The sequence below is a fragment of the Asterias rubens genome, chromosome 2 (assembly GCF_902459465.1).
Source record: "Asterias rubens chromosome 2, eAstRub1.3, whole genome shotgun sequence".
In the NCBI taxonomy this organism is placed as follows: domain Eukaryota; kingdom Metazoa; phylum Echinodermata; class Asteroidea; order Forcipulatida; family Asteriidae; genus Asterias; species Asterias rubens.
The window spans coordinates 11441639-11461017 of record NC_047063.1 but is presented as its reverse complement, the minus strand read 5'-3'; the positions used below and the strand labels follow the sequence as shown (position 1 = coordinate 11461017).

Sequence of the window (19379 nt, the reverse complement as noted above, 5' to 3'; positions counted from 1 at the left end):
TTGTTACAGAGTTTGCTCTTAATACACAGGGAGTAAACGCATTTAAGATTCTACTTTTTGGAAGATAAAATTACAATTGATACTGCACGTCATTGAAACTACCATTACTAAGGAAACGTAAAATGTATTTATAAATGTAGTTTTATCATAACAACACAATTTTTTTTCCAAGGTCCCATACTACTTTTAGAAGTTTGTGTAGCCCCAAAACAAAAATCCTTGACTATTTTTAATTTTGATGGTATTTTTTAATTGGCCCTCCTAGTAAAAATTGTTAGGATTGTTTATCCGCTCTAAAATTATCATTGAAACGGGATAAACATTCTATTTCTTAATCTTACATAAAAACTCACATCAAAAACTGGACCTTGTAGTCAAAAATAAATTTCTGGCCACACAAAAACACATTCACAATTAAAGGCAGTGGAAACTATTGGTAATTACTCAAAATAATTATCAGCATAAAACCTTTTTTTTTGTAACAAGTTATTGGGAGAGGTTGATAGTATAAAACATTGTGACAAACGACTCCCTCTGAAGTAATGTAGTTTTCGAGAAAGAAGTAATTCTCCAACGAATTTGATTTCGAGACCTCAGCATTAGAATTTGAGGTCCCGAATTCAAGCATCTGAAAGCAACCAACTTCGTGTTCAAGGGTGCTTTTTCTTTAATTTTTATCTCGCAACTTCGACAACCAATTGAGCTCGAATTTTCACAGGTTTGTTATTTTATGCATATGTTGAGATACACCGAGTGAGAAGACTGGTCTTTGACAATTACCATTAGTGTCCAGTGTCTTTAAGCTAAGATTATACATACCAGGAGAAAATCCATGAGCAGAGAAATCATAATGATCCATTTAGGCCTTCAGAACGTCATTAATGAAAACATACAATCACTCCCCAATCAGTCCCGGCCCTAAAAACAGGAGACAGAGGTACACCTGCCCTTACAATATTAGACTATTCACCCCCTTAATGAAGGCCACGTACTACCCAGGCAAATGTCAAGTATTAAAATGGGTGGAGGCAAACTTTAGCAAGGGGGAGGCTAAAGGGTATTTTTACCTTAAGGAACTGGAATGACATATAGAGAAGGGTGCTGGCCTTGAGTAGGCAGGAAATAGCCAATAACTACAAATCTGTCACCGATAAATTGTTGTACAAGTATGGATAAAGCACCCTGTATTGGCGCCCAATTTTTAGTCCAGCATTTAACATACTTTATCAGAATTATTCATGCCCACATTTTGGGGAAAACATCGAAACAGACAACCCCCCCCCCCCCCCCCCGGGTTTATTGAAAATGAGTGATCATGTTATACAAACACCATATGCTATTTTTTGGTCTTGTGTTTTTAATGTGGTTTTTTTGTGAAGCGCTTTGTGTAGTTTGAAAGGCACTATACAAAACAAAATTAATGCTAAAGACACTGGACACTATTGGTAATTGTCAAAGACTAGTCTTTACAGTTGGTGTATCTCAACGTATCCATAAAATAGCTGACACACCGAGGAAAGCAACTTAAATTTGGGACATTAATTCGCAATTAATAGTTTTAATAATAATTTTTTTTCTAAATATCTAACCAAGAAAACTTGCCTTGAGCAGTCGCTTTTACAGGTTAAGTTTACTTGACAAGCTATAATTTTAATTTAAGTTTACTTGACAAGCTATAATTTTAATTTAAGTTTACTTGACAAGCTATAATTTTAATTTAAGTTTACTGATGAACTGGGCCCAATTTCATGGCTCTGCAAAAAAATTGGAAATCAAAAAAAGAAAGAATATCATACCTGATAACAATTTTTGGGGAATTTCAGTGTAGACCAGTGTCAATCTATACTTCTTTTTGAGCTAAACAGCCTCGCCCGAAATGAAAATAACGAAAATAAATCTGTTGGCTCAAAAGGAAACTTCCTCAATCCACAAATAATCCCCTTCCAGTGCCATTTGGGACTCAAGACAAAGCTCAGTTTCCCCCTTCCAGTCCTTCACCCTGGAAAGTTTGATCCTTAATCACAACAAACCTTCAGGCTATGTGGGTGGAGAGGTAGCCTGAGACATCCTCAAAGTTCCCCTTAAAGCTTACAGAAGAGACCTTGAATGTGACCTGCAGGCTACCTGTCTAAACTATCCCTCCCTTGGTCCAAGTACAATTCTGTTCTCCCACCATTGTGTTCAGGCCTTGTGTATTGTCTTACCCTCTCATGTTTACAAACAGTCCCTACTTCAACCCTAGTCTTAGACTTAGAGGTACAAAATAATCCAAAGAAAATAACTGCTTGCAAAATAACAACTCTTATTAAATGCTCTAACATAGCTATGACCCTTTTAAGCTCTAGATAATAAATCATTGAATTTCTCATTAGTCACCTAAGCTGCTGGAAATACTTGCTGAATGCTCACCTTGGCTGCCGCCAATAGGTTTACAGAGGTAAAGTTGTTACCTTTAGGGCACACTTTTTAATTGAGTAAACACAATCATACCTCACTTGCAAACCCTAAGCGGTCTAGGGTTTATCCTCTTTTTAATAACAGGTTTCCTTCAATTGTGACAGAAGATTAGACTTTGGTTTTTGGGTGGAGTTTTTTTTCAGACCATGCTTACTTATGCAGGGTTGTATTTTCTTCTTTAAAAACTGCAACACTAACTAAAGGGTGTTTGTTAATGTGCTTTATTACACAGATAACTTTGCCAACAGGTTTTTTTGAGCAAAATGGCTTGAAAAGGCAATTTCACAAGTTTTCTTTTTAGCCATCTATAATCAATGACGTGGCAAACCATTGCCAACTTTATGGTTGAAAACTTACGTTAAAATTATGGTGAAAACTTAATTTTGAAAACTTGTTTTACTGATGGGTTTTACTGCTATGCTTTTTAATCTCATTTGAATTGGTTCTTCACATGCGCATTAACCAAGTTGCACTGCAGCATGGTGCTTACTGTTAGATGATGAACTGAAACCATAGTAGTGTTTGAAATCAGCGGATGTAAACACATGAGCTCAGGCAGTTAGGACCATACTATGGTTTAGGGTGTTTAAAGGCAGTGGACACTATTAGTAATTACTCAAAATATTTATTAGCATAAAACCTTACTTGGTAAGGAGTAATGGGGAGAGGTTGATAGTATGAAACATTGTGAGAGACCGCTCCCTCTGAAATTATGTAGTTTTCGAGAAAGAAGTAATTTTCTGCGAATTTGATTCCGAGACCTCAGATTTAGAATTTGAGGTCTCGAAATCAAGCATCTGAAAGCACACAACTTCGTGTAACAAGGGTCTTTATTCTTTCATTATTATCTCTCAACTTCGACGACCGATTGAGCTCAAATTTTCACAGGTTTGTTATTTTTATGCATATGATGAGATAAGTGTGAAGACTAGTCTTTGACAATTACCAATAGTGTACAGTGTCTTTAAGTGGTGAAGTGAGATAGCAAACTCATTCTGCCGTACAACTTCATAATGCACTGAAGTCTTACAGAAAGAAGCGCTTTGTTCTTCCTTAGTCAGTTTGTACAGTTCATAAACAACTTCACGTTCACCTTTTCACGTACAATTATGATTCATTTTTTTCCCCAATAGAAACATTGGCAGAATATTTAGAACTTCATAAAGAAATTACTATGCATTCTCTTCTCCTGATAATCTCAATTAGAGAAAAGAACTCCAAGAACATGAATAAAACAAAAAAGATAGACTTTATGTAATAAGTGAGTAGGTGTAGCAAGACCTTACATTGTGTCATACATGTCAGGGGGTAAAGAGCAATCAGGTCAGATTCAGAAGTTCACTTAGAATTTCAGACTTAAAATTAATCCTTTCCAAATGAAATCATAAATATAAATTGCATTACAATTACATCTGGTAACTATCCCTAGCTTAGTATGAAGTCTGTTCTCTTACATCAGGGAAAGCTTTTGAAAGGTTATAGCTCCGGGTGGTGTCTAAAAATTTTGCAAAAATAGTAAATGCTTCTGGTGAGTTAAAGAAATAATAAAAGTACTTCGGGAAAAAAATAATAGCAAAAAATTGTATTGCGTGACATTTTGTCTAAAACCAAGTGAACTTTCAACACTAAGCCATTATGTTGAAGTTACAGGCTAATTTTCTGTCGAATACACTATGCTAGGTAAAAACTAGACTAAGTTTTCTTTCCAACAAACTATTGCAGAAAAGGTTTCACAAAGAGAAAGACAGAAAAAAAGAAAAAGACAGAAAAAAAGAAAAAGCAAATTGGTTGAAACATTTGCTAATTCATTAATGTTTGGGTAAAACAATATCACAGTTTAAAGGGTTTGGGTCCATTTAGTACGACACAAAACACAAAAATAATGTCCACAGATTTACATTGAAATTACACGGTGTAAAGATAATGATGGTAGAAAATTTCCCTAAAAATATTACTTGCTGAGGTGCAGTATTTTTTGAGAAATGAGTAAAACAATTTCAAGAAAAACAAACATTGAAACTTCTACAGGTAAATTGTACTACATACACATCGAGTAGGGATGCATGTCATGACCAAAAACTTGATCTATAAAACCCTTTAAAGTTGTATTTTGTTCAAAGCCGTTAAGTCTCAAGTCCATCAGATCCAAACTCTTTTACTACTTGTTTATTTTTTTGAAGTACTGTGTACCTAATCATACCTCATACTAAATTGCTTGTTTTAATTTTGACATAAATGTATGCTATTGTATTATTGTTTTGTATGACAGCATTGAAATAAATGTACTGAATGCAAAAAAAAAGTCTCCTGAGTAAGTGGGACTTCAAATAGCCCATTTCAGCCAACCATCAATTTTTCAATTTCACAAGAATAAGAAATCTTATAGAAAAAGATAACTTATTGAAAAACTGTTTTGTAAGAACTGTTTCACACTGTCAATTCAATGGATCAGGTTAGCTCAGTGGTTCGAATCCCACCTCAGACTTGCTTTGCAAACATGAATAAAAAACATTCTTTAAACATCTTTTCAAACCTGTACATTTTGAAAAAAAATACCATTGAAAAGGTTGTTTTTTATGAGAAAAAAAGAAAGAAAAAAAAATGGGGTCGGGGTTTTCTAAACGGTCGGTCGGGGCCGATCAACAATCTTTTTTGATTATGTGGCCTTACCATTAATTTTAATTAGTGATTACCAAACGAACACCTTCCCTTTTATGAAGAAGCAATTCTGTACACTGTCATTGTGGAATTCTCATGGCAAAGTCAGTACTCCACACTTGGGTTTTGAGCCATCCTCCCAAAGTTTAAGACCGCCCTGCTAAAGAATTGGCCATCCTCCAACATAATTGCCACCCTGCCAAAAATTCATCTACAAAACTGAACATCAATTGCAGTGCGAAACGCTGGTATAAAAATCTCTTTGAGACAGATTTTTAGTTACACCTGGTGTTCACTCAAAAAACGGCCATATTGGTGAGCTCGCTGACCGCCAAGCCGCTGCACTGCGATTCTCCTTAGACGGATCAACTGGCAGGCGTGCATACACACGCTTAATTGACGGCCGCGTTAAAAGAACATGATTTTTTTTTGTTTTTCTAAAACGGGGCATCTCGGCTCATATTGGAGTATCTTTTAGCCGGGACTTCCCCCCCCCCTCCCCACAGGTCCCCTTGCAATCATCGTGACGGTTGTTGTATCAACAGCCCAAAATGATACTGCAACCCCCCCCCCCCCCGAAAAAATTTCTGTGGAGAACACTACAAAGTAATTTGTTTGTCTGTAACGGACTGGCCTTAAGGTTCAGGACTGTCATTACTTAGGCCAAAGAAACCCCACAAATGCTGGCATGTGAGTTTTTAATTCGATTTTGTTTTTAATGAGACCATTCTCTCTGGAGAGAATAAGAGAAAAATTGAAAGAAAAAAAAAATTACCAGGGCGTATCATGTTATCCTTGAATCATTGCTATTAATTGGTAAACAGCCATTGGATTTATTGGGCTAGGTTCGGACACACCAAACTAGTTCTCAAAACATCCGAACACGTCCTAGGAAAATCGTTAAAACGCTTAATTGACGGCCGCGTTAATTGACGGCCGCTTAATTGACGGCTGCGTTAAAAGAACATGATTTTTTATTTTTTTTCTAAAACGGGGCATCTCGGCTCATATTGGAGTATCTTTTAGCCGGGACTTCCCCCCCCCTCCCCACAGGTCCCCTCACAATCATCGTGACGGTTGTTGTATCAACAGCCCAAAATGATACTGCAACCCAACCCCCCACCCCTACCCCTCCCCCCCCCCCCCGAAAAAATGTCTCTGGAGAACACTACAAAGTAATTTGTTTGTCTGTAACGGACTGGCCTTAAGGTCCAGGACTGTCATTACTTAGGCCAAAGAAACCCCACAAATGCTGGCAAGTGAGTTTTTAATTGGATTTTGTTTTTAATGAGACCATTCTCTCTGGAGAGAATAAGAGAAAAATTGAAAGAAAAAAAAAAATTACAAGGGTGTATCATGTTATCCTTGAATCATTGCTATTAATTGGTAAACAGGAAAATCGTTAAAACGGGTTTGGTCTGGCTTGAACGTATTTTTTGGCCATCTTCAATGTGACCGTGGTCGCTTAAGTACTGGAAATAATAATAATAATAATAATAATAATAAACAAGCATTTCTAATGCACCCCACGAAGAACGGAGCGCTTGACAAAGAAGAGGAACAAAGAAAACAGTGAATCACGGAAACAAATGAGTTTTCAATTTCCGCTTGAAAACAGACAAAGACGGCGCTTCACGAAAACTGATCGGAAGTTCATTCCAAAGACGAGCCGCGGTAGATGTGAAAGTCATGTCACCAGCTTTCTTGTACGATCTTTGGACAACAAGCCGGGTCCGATCAGTGGAGGAGCGCAGTCTTGGTCTGTGTTCAGCGGAACCAGTGTTCTGGAGTTGAGTCATGGCAGAAAGATAACTAAGGTTGTTGATAGCCTTGTAGACATACAGTATGAGTTTAAAAGCAATTCTTTGTCTGACAGGGAGCCAATGAAGTTCCCTTAGTTGGGTCTGTCTGTAAACAGGATAAACATGCTACAAACAGACCTGGTCGTTGTGCACATGTACATCTAAATCACGCCCGACCATATTATGTCCGTAGTACGATCCAAGTACGACAATTCCAGTCGTAGGACGTCCTTCTTGTTTTAAGTACGTTGCAACTGCGTCTAATTGGAGGAGGGGATTGTTGCTCGAAAATTTTGAGCAGGCCCAAAGTTCTGGATCTTTGTAAGGGTACAACCAAAATTAATAGACTGACTAAAAGCTACTACGACAAGACCTTACAAACATACCTGAATATGAAAGTGCTCCCTAATTATACCAGCAGCACACGTTCTGTAGACATTTCCAAGCTGAAGTGTCAGGTCACGCAATACAGTGAAAGAAATATCCTGATTCATAATGTCTCTTGAAGTGATTGATGGTTTCAGAAGGCTCTCAAAAAGGTGGGTTTACTTTGGGTGATGTGTCAAGTTCATGAAGTTAATGATGATCAGGATGTTGCCAAACAACAAAATGAAGGATAACTCAACTTGTGACAAAGATCAGCATAAAGCAATTTCTGTAGCAATGTATCTCTGAATCTCGATAGATACTACATAACACTCCTAGTTGAGTCAGACTCGAAGGAAGACTTGATCTTCTGTTCTCTCTTCACACAAACACAACAGGATGGTCGCTACTTAGGAATACCAATCTAAAAACATTTACTTTAGACAAGCAGCCCAAGAATATTCACAGCACCAACCTCTCCCACGAATAGAATGAGAGTTAGGCCTGACAACATCTGCCAAATCAGCCTCTCCGTTTCTGTTTCCCAGATGTCTCCACATCAGCTGATCTTGAAGAGAGAAAGAAAGAATCAAGAAGTAGAACAGTACGCTGAGAGGGCAGTACCAGTCCAAGGATACAGGGGCTAATGATACAAAGCCTCAGAATGAGGCCTGACCCGCAGGACCTTATAGCCCGCTGTGCCAAGTCTGCCTCCTCAAACCACAAACATGCCAGACTTGGGTTACTTTCCCAATAGCAACGTGCAGGAAAGCTATGAATGGGTTTTTGTGGATTTCTCACAGGCGTTGACCTGACCCCAAATAATATAACAAAGACTTTCACAGTTCAACTTTCAGAGAATTGTCTTGCTGAAGTGTTACTACACCGACAGCTTTTACTTGCGTAAACAGAAATTCGAGAGCCCATGTTCTGGTTGTGTGAATGTTCATTAAGTGGGTAAATTGTTTGGATACAAAGCCATCATTATTTTTCTTTTCAACTCAAGAGGAAAACAAACTTTGAAGTTTGTCCAATTGGTCTCACCATTGGATTCCAATCTATTATATTTAAAGGCACTGGACACTATTGTTAGCTACTCAAAATAGTTGTTGGCATAAAAACTTACTTGGTTTAACAAGCAATGGAAACTTGCAATGGAGAGCTGTTGGTAGTATAAAACAAGAAATGGCTCCCTCGAAGTAACTTACATGTAGTTTTTGAAAAGAGATAATTTGTAACTCAAAACAATGAAAAACTTCAGCTGTTAAAGCCTTTTATTATGCATCTGAAAGGACACAAAGTACTGCAAAAAAATTGTGTTTTTTTTCTTTCGATATTATCTTGCAAATACAATGACCAATTAAGCCCAGATTTTCACAGGTTTGTTATTTTATGCATATTTGTTAGGATACATGTACACCAAGTGAGAATACTGGTTTTTGACAGTTACCAAATGATTCCAGTGCCTTTAATCTTGCTCTTTCATTGTAAATTGTACCCCTTTGAAGGAATTCAAATTATTACAAAGGGCATCAATGAATGACCATACTGATTGTATTGTCTTTGTTACTTCCTTGAAGTAGTACAGTAGAAGGCCTACAGTAATTGTATACAATGTACTCGCATACTTCAAAGCCACAAAATCCCATTTGAGTTATTGGATGAAATTGTGTCTCTGGCTATCAAATCAAAGAAGTGGAGATGGGCAGGCCACCTATCAAGGAGGCATGACAAAAACGCATGTTACATGGCTCGACGGGGCCGGGTAACATGAAAAGTGATGCACACTGGTGTACATCACCTTGATCGTTCCCAGCGTTGGTCGATTTCCAGCGCTGTGTACGAAACAACCGCGGGTTTGAGGGAATTGTTTCTTGTTCGACGATGAAGTGGAATAACAATTAAACAAAGGTATAACAAAACAATTGTTGCACGCTGTGACTGGGATCCATGGGTTTTGTACACCCTCAGGGTAAAATGGCACCCTCGGCTTCGCCTCGGGTGCCATTTTCCCCCTCGGGTGTACAAAACGCCATGGACCCCGTCACAGCGTGCAACAATTGTATATTGATACCTCACCATGCAATGCCTTAAATCCCGTATACATCATTGTAGTTTAGGAAGATACTTTCTAATCATCTTTAAAACCATCAAACGTAGTATAACTAACTTGTGAAAATTGTACAAATAATTTAGTGTTTACTGGGTTGAACAAAGAGAAAAATTGACTAGAGCAAAACTTGCATCTGTGACCTCCGGATTAGCGTGCGGATGCTCTGCCAGATGAGCGATTTAGCCCTTCCTTGGCAGTCTCACTTTTTTATATTTGCTCGACCTGAAATTGCTGCAGAGCCAGGGATCACTTAAGTTTATGGACAACCTGGGAGACGGCAGCCAAGGGGTCAAACTCAAGGGCACAAGACTTTTTATTTCAAATATCAAGTTATTAACTAAAAGTGAAACTGACTGGGTAAATATTTAAATAAATACAGTCATTTAGGTCATTCATATTGTCATTTACTTCATTCATAATTGGGGAATTTCGTCAACGAACCCTGAATTCTTAATTCTCGGAAAAGTCCGTGAATACAAAAAAAGAGAAAAAAAAAGTTTTTAATATTGAAATTCCAGGTGCAAAAAAAAATGCAATGACGAACAACACAAGCATTCATTAACAAGAACACGTTCTCTGAAAGATAATTCAGGTTGTGTAACTTTTTGTCAGGGTTTTGACCTTTTTTTTAATACTAAACAAACATCATGCACACATAACCACAGTGACCTACATTGTACGTGTACAGCTCAAGGGTACATCTCAGACATTTGGAATTTTTGTCTTTTTCGCAGAAACACAAGTTTTACAATCAGAAAGGGAAAAAACCCCAGCTAGCTGCAGCTATGTTCATACTTTATGTAATTACGACGACTGGACAGCTCAAGGGTACATCTCAAACAAGTTTTTCAGTCAGAAAGGGAGAAAAAACAGCTATTACTTTATGGCAACTCATCTTTCCAAACATGAAATAATTAGTTATACAATGTATAATGTACTCCAACCAGACAAATGGGGGTGGGGGAGGCAAACAAGTTGCATATGTCCCCCTGTGATGTCCGCATGCTGGAAAATGGAGCTGAACAAAGTGGGGGGGGGGGGGGAGGGGGGAGGCTCCATGGTAGCAGAAAGGTTGGTGACCAGTTACTTGTCAGGAAAATGTCAAATCCACAAAAGATGGAAGTGTCTTGGCCGAGCGGTTAAGAGTGCATGAATTCAACTCTTGGTGTTTCTGATCAGTAGAGTGTGGGTTCGAATCCCCAGCCGTGACACTTGTGTCCTCAAGCATTGTAAGCAAGACACTTAACCACTGCTTCGTCCTTCGGATGAGACGTAAAGCCGTTGGTCCCATGTGTTGTGTAATGCATGTTTTAAGAACCTGGCAGTGCACTCGACAATAAGAGAAGGGGTCGCCCCGGACCATGTTCCTGGCTGTGGCTGCTGTATGCGCAGTAGCACTATGTAAACCCTTATCAGGTGCTAACTGATTGGGTCTCAGAATTCATCACTGCAATAACCTATCTTTGTGAAAGTTTGTATATACTCGGCGCCTTGAGTACCTTGTTTGGTAGATACGTGTGCTATATAAGACTTTGATATTATTAAATATCATCTGAATGCTTAAATGTTAACCTTTGCTCCCACCTTGAACATGTGACCTGGATCCGCCATTGTAGGAGCACTACGCTATGCGGTGTGAATGCCTGGAAAATGAGTTTTGTTCCGACCCCCATGGGTCTAAGAGAACTTTTTTACCAAAATAATTGCTGAAGAATTCCGAACATTCTCCACAAAGTTTGTTCCCAACGTTTGTTCCGCAAATTTTAAAATCATGCAAGGTAAAAAGGTCTGCTACATAAACAAAATGGCACACTGCGCAAATTTTACCCAAATTTGACTGGCATTTATTTTGTGGAGAACTTTCGGAATTGTTATCTCCAGCAATTAATTTGTTAAAAAACGCAGAGTTCTTTTAGACCCACGTTTTGGAACGGAATGAGACGATACAGTTTAGCCAGTATGGCCTACACTAATCATTGCGTCTAATTTTAGGTAGCTGTGTAGGCAACTTAAAGGGACAGAAATCTTATCAAATTAATTTGTTGTTTTGGGTTGAACAAAGAATTGACTAGAGAGGGATTCGAACCAACGACCTCCGTATTAATGTGCCGGCGCTCTACCAACTGAGCTATCTAGCCCTATGTTGGCTGTGTCCCTATTTTGTCATTATCTTTGTTCGCGGGTGCCAGTCAGAAGCCATTCAACCGTTAACTGCCGTGTAGCCAGGGATCACACCCAAAGTACGATACAACCTGGGAAGTGGGAGCCAGGGGATCACCTTAAGGGGATGCGACTTTTTGTTTCAGATATCAATATAAACCACAGGGGAAACTGACTGTGTAAATTTTGAAATGATTTTTGTGGTTGAACAAGGAATTGACTAGAGTGGGATTCGAACCAACGACCTCCGGATTAACGTGCAGGCGCTCTACCAACTGAGCTATCTAGCCCTATGTTGGCGGTGTCCCCAAATTAATTTGAGGACATGTTTTATCATTGACTTCTATAAACAAACAAAAAGCCATATTATGGTTTAAAATGTAAAAGTTTAAAACCACATTCTTTTTGAGAATGCAAAAGTCAACACACATGTAACTTCAAAAACCATGCGCAAATACCATCATGTCAATTATGCACCTTTTACTACTAACTTTGACCTACTAACTTGTTTTGAAAAGTCAGAAATTACCAATTTAAAATAAACATTAAAGGCAGTGGACACTATTGGTAATTACTCAAAATAATTATTAGCATAAAACCTCACTTGGTAACGAGTAATGGGGAGAGGTTGATAGTGTTAAACATTGTGAGAAACGGCTCCCTCTGAAATTACATAGTTTTCGAGAAAGAAGTAGTTTTCTGCGAATTTGATTTTGAGACCTCAGATTTAGAGCATTGCCGTTGTCAAGACGAGAAGTAACAAATGCGTGAATGACCTTTTCAGTGGCACTTTTGTCCAAGTACTTGCGAATTTTACCTATATTCCTGATGTGATATGATGATAAACGAACAATGTTGTTGATGTGTGGCTGAAGTGTCATTGATGAATAAAAAATGACCCCTAAGTTCCGAGCTTTCAGCGAGGGAGCTATCCGAGCATCACCGATGATGATGAGGTTTGTTATTTTATGCATATGTTGAGATACACCAAGAGAGAAGACTGGTCTTTGACAATTACCAATAGTGTCCAGTGTCTTTAAACATTGCCATAAACACTGCACTTCATGTGGATTTCATGCTTGTTAAACCTAAACACGTTTTCCCCCCAAGGGAATACACATCTGTGTGCACGTCACCCAGTGCACGTTATTCGTTCATCACGTGCAATTGCTACTGTATGTGTTCATCATCTTTTGTAAAGTCCCTGGACACTACTGGTAGTTACTCAAAATAATTGTTAGCATAAAAACTTACTTGGTAACGAGCAATGAAGAGCTGTTGCCAATTTTGATAGTAAAACATTGTGAGAAACGGCTCCCTCTGAGACAGCTAGTCAATCTATCACTCAAATAATACAACACTTCAGCTGAAGCCTTTCATTCGTACTAAAAGCACACAACGTATATATGCAACAAGGGTGTTTTTTCCTTTCATTATTCTCTTGCAAATTCGTGACCAATCGAGTCCAAAATTTTCACATATTTTTAATTTTATGCATATGATACGTTGGGATACACAAAGTGAGAATACTGGTCTTTGACAATGGACCCTTCCCATGAAATATGCTAATTACTTTTAGCATGCATACAGACCCTGTTGGTTGGCAAACGCCATAGAATTGTGCACTAAGCAGACGCGCAATCGCGTCTGCGTCACGCACCCATTAGCCGTGTACAAAACAGCGCGATGTTCCCTCATTTTGCCAACCAAAACGTTAGTGCGCACGCGCTGTGTGCAATTTACATATTTCATGGGAAGGGTCCATTTCCAAAGGGTCCATCCAGTGCCTTTAAGTATGATCATATTTCTAAAGGTTGTTTTTAATCATTAAGGGCATCCTAATTATTAACCATCATTCACCGCAATATGTACATTGTACTTCTTATTGTTTGTTGAGGTGTTGGTTTGGGTGTTTGTCCGTTTGTTGGGGTACTTGTCTGTTTGTTGGGGCGCTTGTTTGATTGTTTGTTTTTGGTCTCATCTTCTCTTACTTACAATTGTCTTAGCTTTAGGTTATTTTGTCCTTTTTTCCTCATCTTCCCTTGCCTTTGTTTTGGCTTGTTTCTTTTGATTTCTTTTGCCTTTTTAAAAATTTCATTTCACGTTGTATTGGTTAGTTTTGTTTTCTTTTGTGCTTGTTTGGTTTGGTTTTCATTGTGCTGTGGCCTCCGTTGCCCCTGGTCTTGGCCTTGGTGCCCCTTCAAAAGTTTCCCTTTCACTTCAAGACTTCCCAATGGAAGTGCCCTTTGCAAAATTAGTATGGCCTAGCAGCCTTGCTGATGAAATTCCAGGCCCGGTTATCATGTAAAATCGGCTAATGTTGGCCCTTATTGATTTCAATCTGGCAGTATTTGTTTGTTTGTGTAATTTTATGCCAGTCTGCTCCATGGTTTTCCCCTTCAAATGTCCCAAAATAACACCAGTCACCTGGATCTAAATTCCCAATATCAATTAGCGTCCAGAACTTACCAGGCTTGATAAATCGTATGAACAGTAAAATGTTGTTGACTGTAATTTATTTTAGAAATAACAGCTGCAAATGCAACTAATTTTCAAGCTCTACAGAATTCGATTCTTGCATTTATATGCATTAATTTATGACTCCCAACAGTTATATTTTTGAGAAAAGGTCTTTCAATTATTCATTTCTAGGAAACTAATTTCAGCTATATTATTTTGTCAACACGCAGATGCTATGTTTGTAGCTACAGCACGCAATATGCAAATACAGACAAGAGTGCTGATGTTGTTTGCAATTGGCAATCAGCACTGTTGCACACATTGACCAATCAAAGGCATACAATATTGGCAATTACTCAAAATAACTGTTGGCATAAAAACTTACTACGTAACAAGCAATGGAGAGCTGTTGATAGTATCAATCATTGTGAGAAATGGCTCCCTCTGAAGTGGCGTAGTTTTTTTGAGAAAGAGGTAATTTCTCACTCAAGTACAAAAAGACTTCAGGCCTGATGAAGTCTTTCATAAGGCATCTGAAAGCACACAAATTCGTGCAACAAGGGTGTTTTTTCTTTCATCATCATTCTCTTCCAACTTTGATAACCAACTGAGTCAGAAAGATTTGTTAGGCCTATACAGGGATACACCAAGTGAGAAGAACGTTCTTTGCAATATTACCAAAGTTGTCCGGTGCCTTTAAAGGCTATGTGTGGCAAATCATTCCAAGAAGGCAATTTTATGCGGTCATTCACATCCAAGCATGCACTTTACATTCTTCTTAGTCACCCATGTCTTTTTCATTGTATCCTTACCTTTGCAAAAGGATCAACACAGTGCATTTTGAAAACGAATAATATCATTACTTTGTATTCATAATACCCCAGACAGTTTTTCTACTCCTATTGGTGGAGAGCGAGTCACGTGGGGGCATTTAAACGGTTGATAATGACCAGCTGGAGCTGTTTATAACCGGCTGGCTTCTGCGTGTCGGGCGCGCAAGATTATCATGTGAAACGCAATTCATAGCTATTAGTAAAAGCGCGTAATCTATTTCTAAGCGCGCTTGCGTACACAAAACCCACGCACATCAAACAGATCCTTTACAAAGTTTTTGAAAAAAATATTTCAAACCATAAATTTTCAATTGTCAAAGTGTCTTTTTTTTTTTACAAAAGGGCATTTATGAATGGGAATAAAAGAGTAGTGAGTGATTTGTTCTTAAACACCCGTTTAAGAACTCTTCGCTACCCTTTTATTCCTTTATTTAAAGATAATTAAAGGGTAGATTTCAAATTGAAAATTGGGTATTCAAAGGGAAGAGAAAATCAGGTACAGAAAAATGTCCACCTGCCCTGCCCCCCTTTATTTAAATCCTGATCTAGACCAACCCTCCTTACTCTATGCTCTAAACACAGTGCACGATGACTCATCTTTACTGAGACTGCATGAGTTCCTTTAAGGCCTGAGTTTAATACTGAGTCAGTCCCAAACTGATCCTCAAAGACTTAGACAACCTTAATTCCTTTTCAGATTAATTAAAAGTTCACTTCTAACGAGGGTGCATACATTGAGAGTTTGAAGCGTGTTTTATAATACTAATAAGTGGATCAGACATAATATAATTTGGTCCTTGAAAAAAAGTAGGGATGTTTCATTGAGTACAAGGGCATACCTATAATTATAGGAACACATGACGTAGGCTTTAATAGACATGTCAGCCTTTATAACCACACTTTTTTCAGGTTTTTCCAAGGGCAAACTAATTGGGAAACAGGCTTACGTAGGAAAAATATCATGCCTGGTGAATAGAGAAAAATGGACAATAGAGGGCTCACTTTATGGGTTTTTTTCACAGAAAGTTTCTACGTGTTTTCATTGCCATACATGGCGTACGCGCATCCATTAAAAAGGTCTCACAACGAAATCGCACACACACTAATGCACTCAGTGTCCCCTGGATTCTGTTTCTATTGGTTTTTTCTGGTTCGAACTTGCCTCAGTTTGAAAGCAAACCGAACATACATTGTACATTGGTGCTCATACAATGTACACTTTCTATGGGTTTTTTTTTCTGGTTCGAACTTGCCTTAGTTATAAAGCAAACCAAACACACATGTACATGGGTGCTCCTTTACTTTCTATGGGTTTTTTTCTGGTTCGAACTTGCCTTAGTTTAAAAGCAAACCAAACACCAGTACACAGTTTGAGTATCCGGTTAATGGCGAATAGCTTTTAACCTGACCTTAACTGCGAATACCGTTTTTGACCTAACCGGATATCCACAAGGGGCGCGGATACCTATTATCAAACCGTATAGTCCCCTAAATACAACAAAGCAACTGGATTCCTATTATCCACGATCGTCGGAGAGCTCTATTAAGACAGCATAAACAGCACAAAATAAGAATTTAACTATGCTCACCTCAGGACATTTCTGACGTTTTTTTTTTGTTAAAAGAAAACAGCATTTCGCAAAAGCATCTGCCATGCAGAATGTTATAAAAGCTAAAATATGAAAGAAACCTGAGATGTGTACTCACCGCTGTGTAGCTTTGTATACTAATGTTATCACCATCACCATGATCACGGGAATCCCTGCCTTTACTCCTCTGCAAGAAAAAACAGAAAATATTGACAGTTTTATACTTTTATTCAAATCCATGGCTATCGGAGAGACAGCAACTCATGCCCCCCCCCCCACTAACCATAAGAAGCAGTTTATGATAGTTGGACGAAAAACATTCATGAAAATACTCAAACAAACAAACAACTTGCAAACAGTATTTAATATGGCTTTACCCCTACACCGATGTGGGTTAGCACTGTATACTCAGTACTTTCCCCAAGTTCTCTGACAAAAATCACAGGCATCTTACTCGGGTGGGATTCGAACCCAAGACTTTTGCAATTCTACAGCAGTGTCTAACCAACTAGATGACCAAGATTGCCTGTGAGCTAAAGGCAAAGACCCAGGAAGGTGATGAATATACAGTGCTAACACACATCGATTTAAGGGTAAAACTAACAATTAATAGTCGTCATCTCCAGATCAGAAAAACTAACGCAGTAAAATAGTTGGCAAATGATCTTCTCTAAATTACTGTTTTACCTAAATGTTTTACCTACCTAAATATCATCGATATTATACAAATATTGACTGCTTCGAGTGCTATGGTTAAAAGTATGACTCCCGAGGTGATCCCCGGAGTGTTCTATTTTTGCCTCGGGAATATAGAACGCTCCGGGGATCACCGAGGGAGTCATAGTTTTAACCATTGCACGAGTAAAAGCAGTCAATATTTGTTTTAAAACACCCCGAACATTTCTAAATCCTGTACTATTAAGTTACAGACCTGAATGCTACAATCCACGGACGACGCGAACACAGATTGCAAAAACTTTTACTGTGCTGCATGTAGTGTCATGTAATCCGAAATGGTTACAGACTATTAATTTATCATCCTCATACTCGCAACGGACGTCTGGGTACTGCACGCTGTGTGATAGTCTTCGGGCTAGCGCACGGCAAACCGATGCACTATCACACGGCAAACCGATGCACTATCACACGGCCGACGTCTAGTAAAACTAAGACATATCATGTGACGCGCTCTAAACCAATGAAAAGGCAGAATATTGGTAAGGGAGTTGTTATAAAAGAAGCAATTATAACTCTGCTGTTTCCTAGAAACAAAAACATATTCATTTTTTTGAATTTTGGTTTCCTATTCCTGCATGAATTTACTGCGACACGTGTTGGTCAAGGCCACGTTTTTTAACAACACACGTAAGAAACTGCACAATTCTGATCATAAGAAAGATGAAGTGTCCCAAGGGCATTAACGGAAACACTTAAGAGCACCGAGAGTCCAAAGATAAGGCAATCATCTCAAGGGCTGTAGATCTTCAATGTTGATACTAGATACAGTCCACTCTCAGTCCACTTTATCATAAGACATTTGTAAAGCGCCTAATGCAAAAAGCCTCTAAGCGCATAAAGAGAACAATAAAATAAACAGTGAGAGAAAGATCATACAAGATAAAAAGAAGCAAATTACAAAAAAGCAGCTTTAAACAAATGAGTTTTCAACAGGGACTTCAAACATTGTAAAGAATTAGCTTGGCGAATATGCACAGGAAGACTATTCCAAAGTAGCCGTCGAGAGTATCAAGATCATCATATTCAAGAAACTGGGTACGAAACAAAACTGTTTTGACACTATCACAAATACCATGGTTGACTCAAGAACGTTGTTATAAGAGCACAGCAAAACAAAGAAACACTAAGCAGAGATGAGATTTGGGACTTCAGAATGCTGATACACTAAAGCATTCATTTTTCAAACAAAATGTAATACGCCGGGTGTTCAAATGAACGGATTTTGGTTAAAATTGGTCGGGAAAACAAATAGTAAACACTCAATCACAAAACAGTTTGTAAAAGTAACAATGATTAGCAGAATATTTTTTCGGTTTGCGGTAACACCATGTGTGTATCTACTTGCCAGGTAGAGTTTGTTCTTAGAGAACTGTCTTTCTATATTCTACTATCGCAGAGTAGATTTATCGGATGTTCAGGAGACAGTTCTCTTAGAACAAACTCTACCTGGCAAGTAGATACCTACATGGTGTTACCGCAACCCAAATATACATTGATACGTCACCATGCAATGCCTCAAATCTTGTAGATGAGCAGAATGTTTTATGTCATTTTAGAGTCATTACCTTGCCAAAATGAAAACTGCTAACACTGATGTTATCCAAGTCATCATCGTCCACTTTCCTTCTTTTCTACACTCGATCAAAAACAGACAAATAAATACAATGAGTTATGATTGTAAATAAATAGACACTGGTAAAACCAGCATAACATTGTGCAGATTTCAACAACAATTTAGGTAAAAAACATCCATAATAAAACAGTCATTATGAAACATTCATTACACTGGAGTAAAGGCCGGTTTATAGTCGGTCACGGGATGGTCGCGCGATGTAAATTGTGATGCGCAACACAGTTTATATTCATCGCTGAGGCCTAAAAACTGTGTCTTTTTTTGATCGCGCATCAAGATTTCCATCGCGCAACCGATTATAACTTGGCCTTTAAGCTTGGTTCATACCTCCTTCGTGAATGAGATGCAAATGTTGATGTCACAAATTCACATGGAATAACTCCCAGCAGTTGAGTTGTGCTCAACTCTCTTGCAAATATCACATCAAAAACAGAGATTTGACGTCTACATGTAATTCACATCGCATTCGCATTCGCATTCGCAGGAAGTATGAAACAGGCTTTTGAGAAATATTACAATAAATCTTCTTTTCATATAATTATTTGTATTATAGTGTTGAAGAAGAATCCA

The 19379-nt window shown here is 38.3% G+C and overlaps 1 protein-coding gene across 1 annotated transcript in view; it reads right to left on the bottom strand.

Annotated features, from left to right (window-relative positions):
• Positions 1-19379, bottom strand: part of LOC117307043 (rho guanine nucleotide exchange factor 3-like) — a 52634-nt gene that overhangs the window by 30573 nt on the left and 2682 nt on the right. Inside the window, exons 4-5 of the mRNA XM_033791680.1 lie at positions 18742-18807; positions 16557-16625 (exon numbers count right to left, since the gene is read on the bottom strand). Of these exons, the coding sequence (XP_033647571.1) occupies positions 16557-16625; positions 18742-18807 (135 nt within the window). The remainder of the gene's footprint in view (positions 1-16556; positions 16626-18741; positions 18808-19379) is intronic.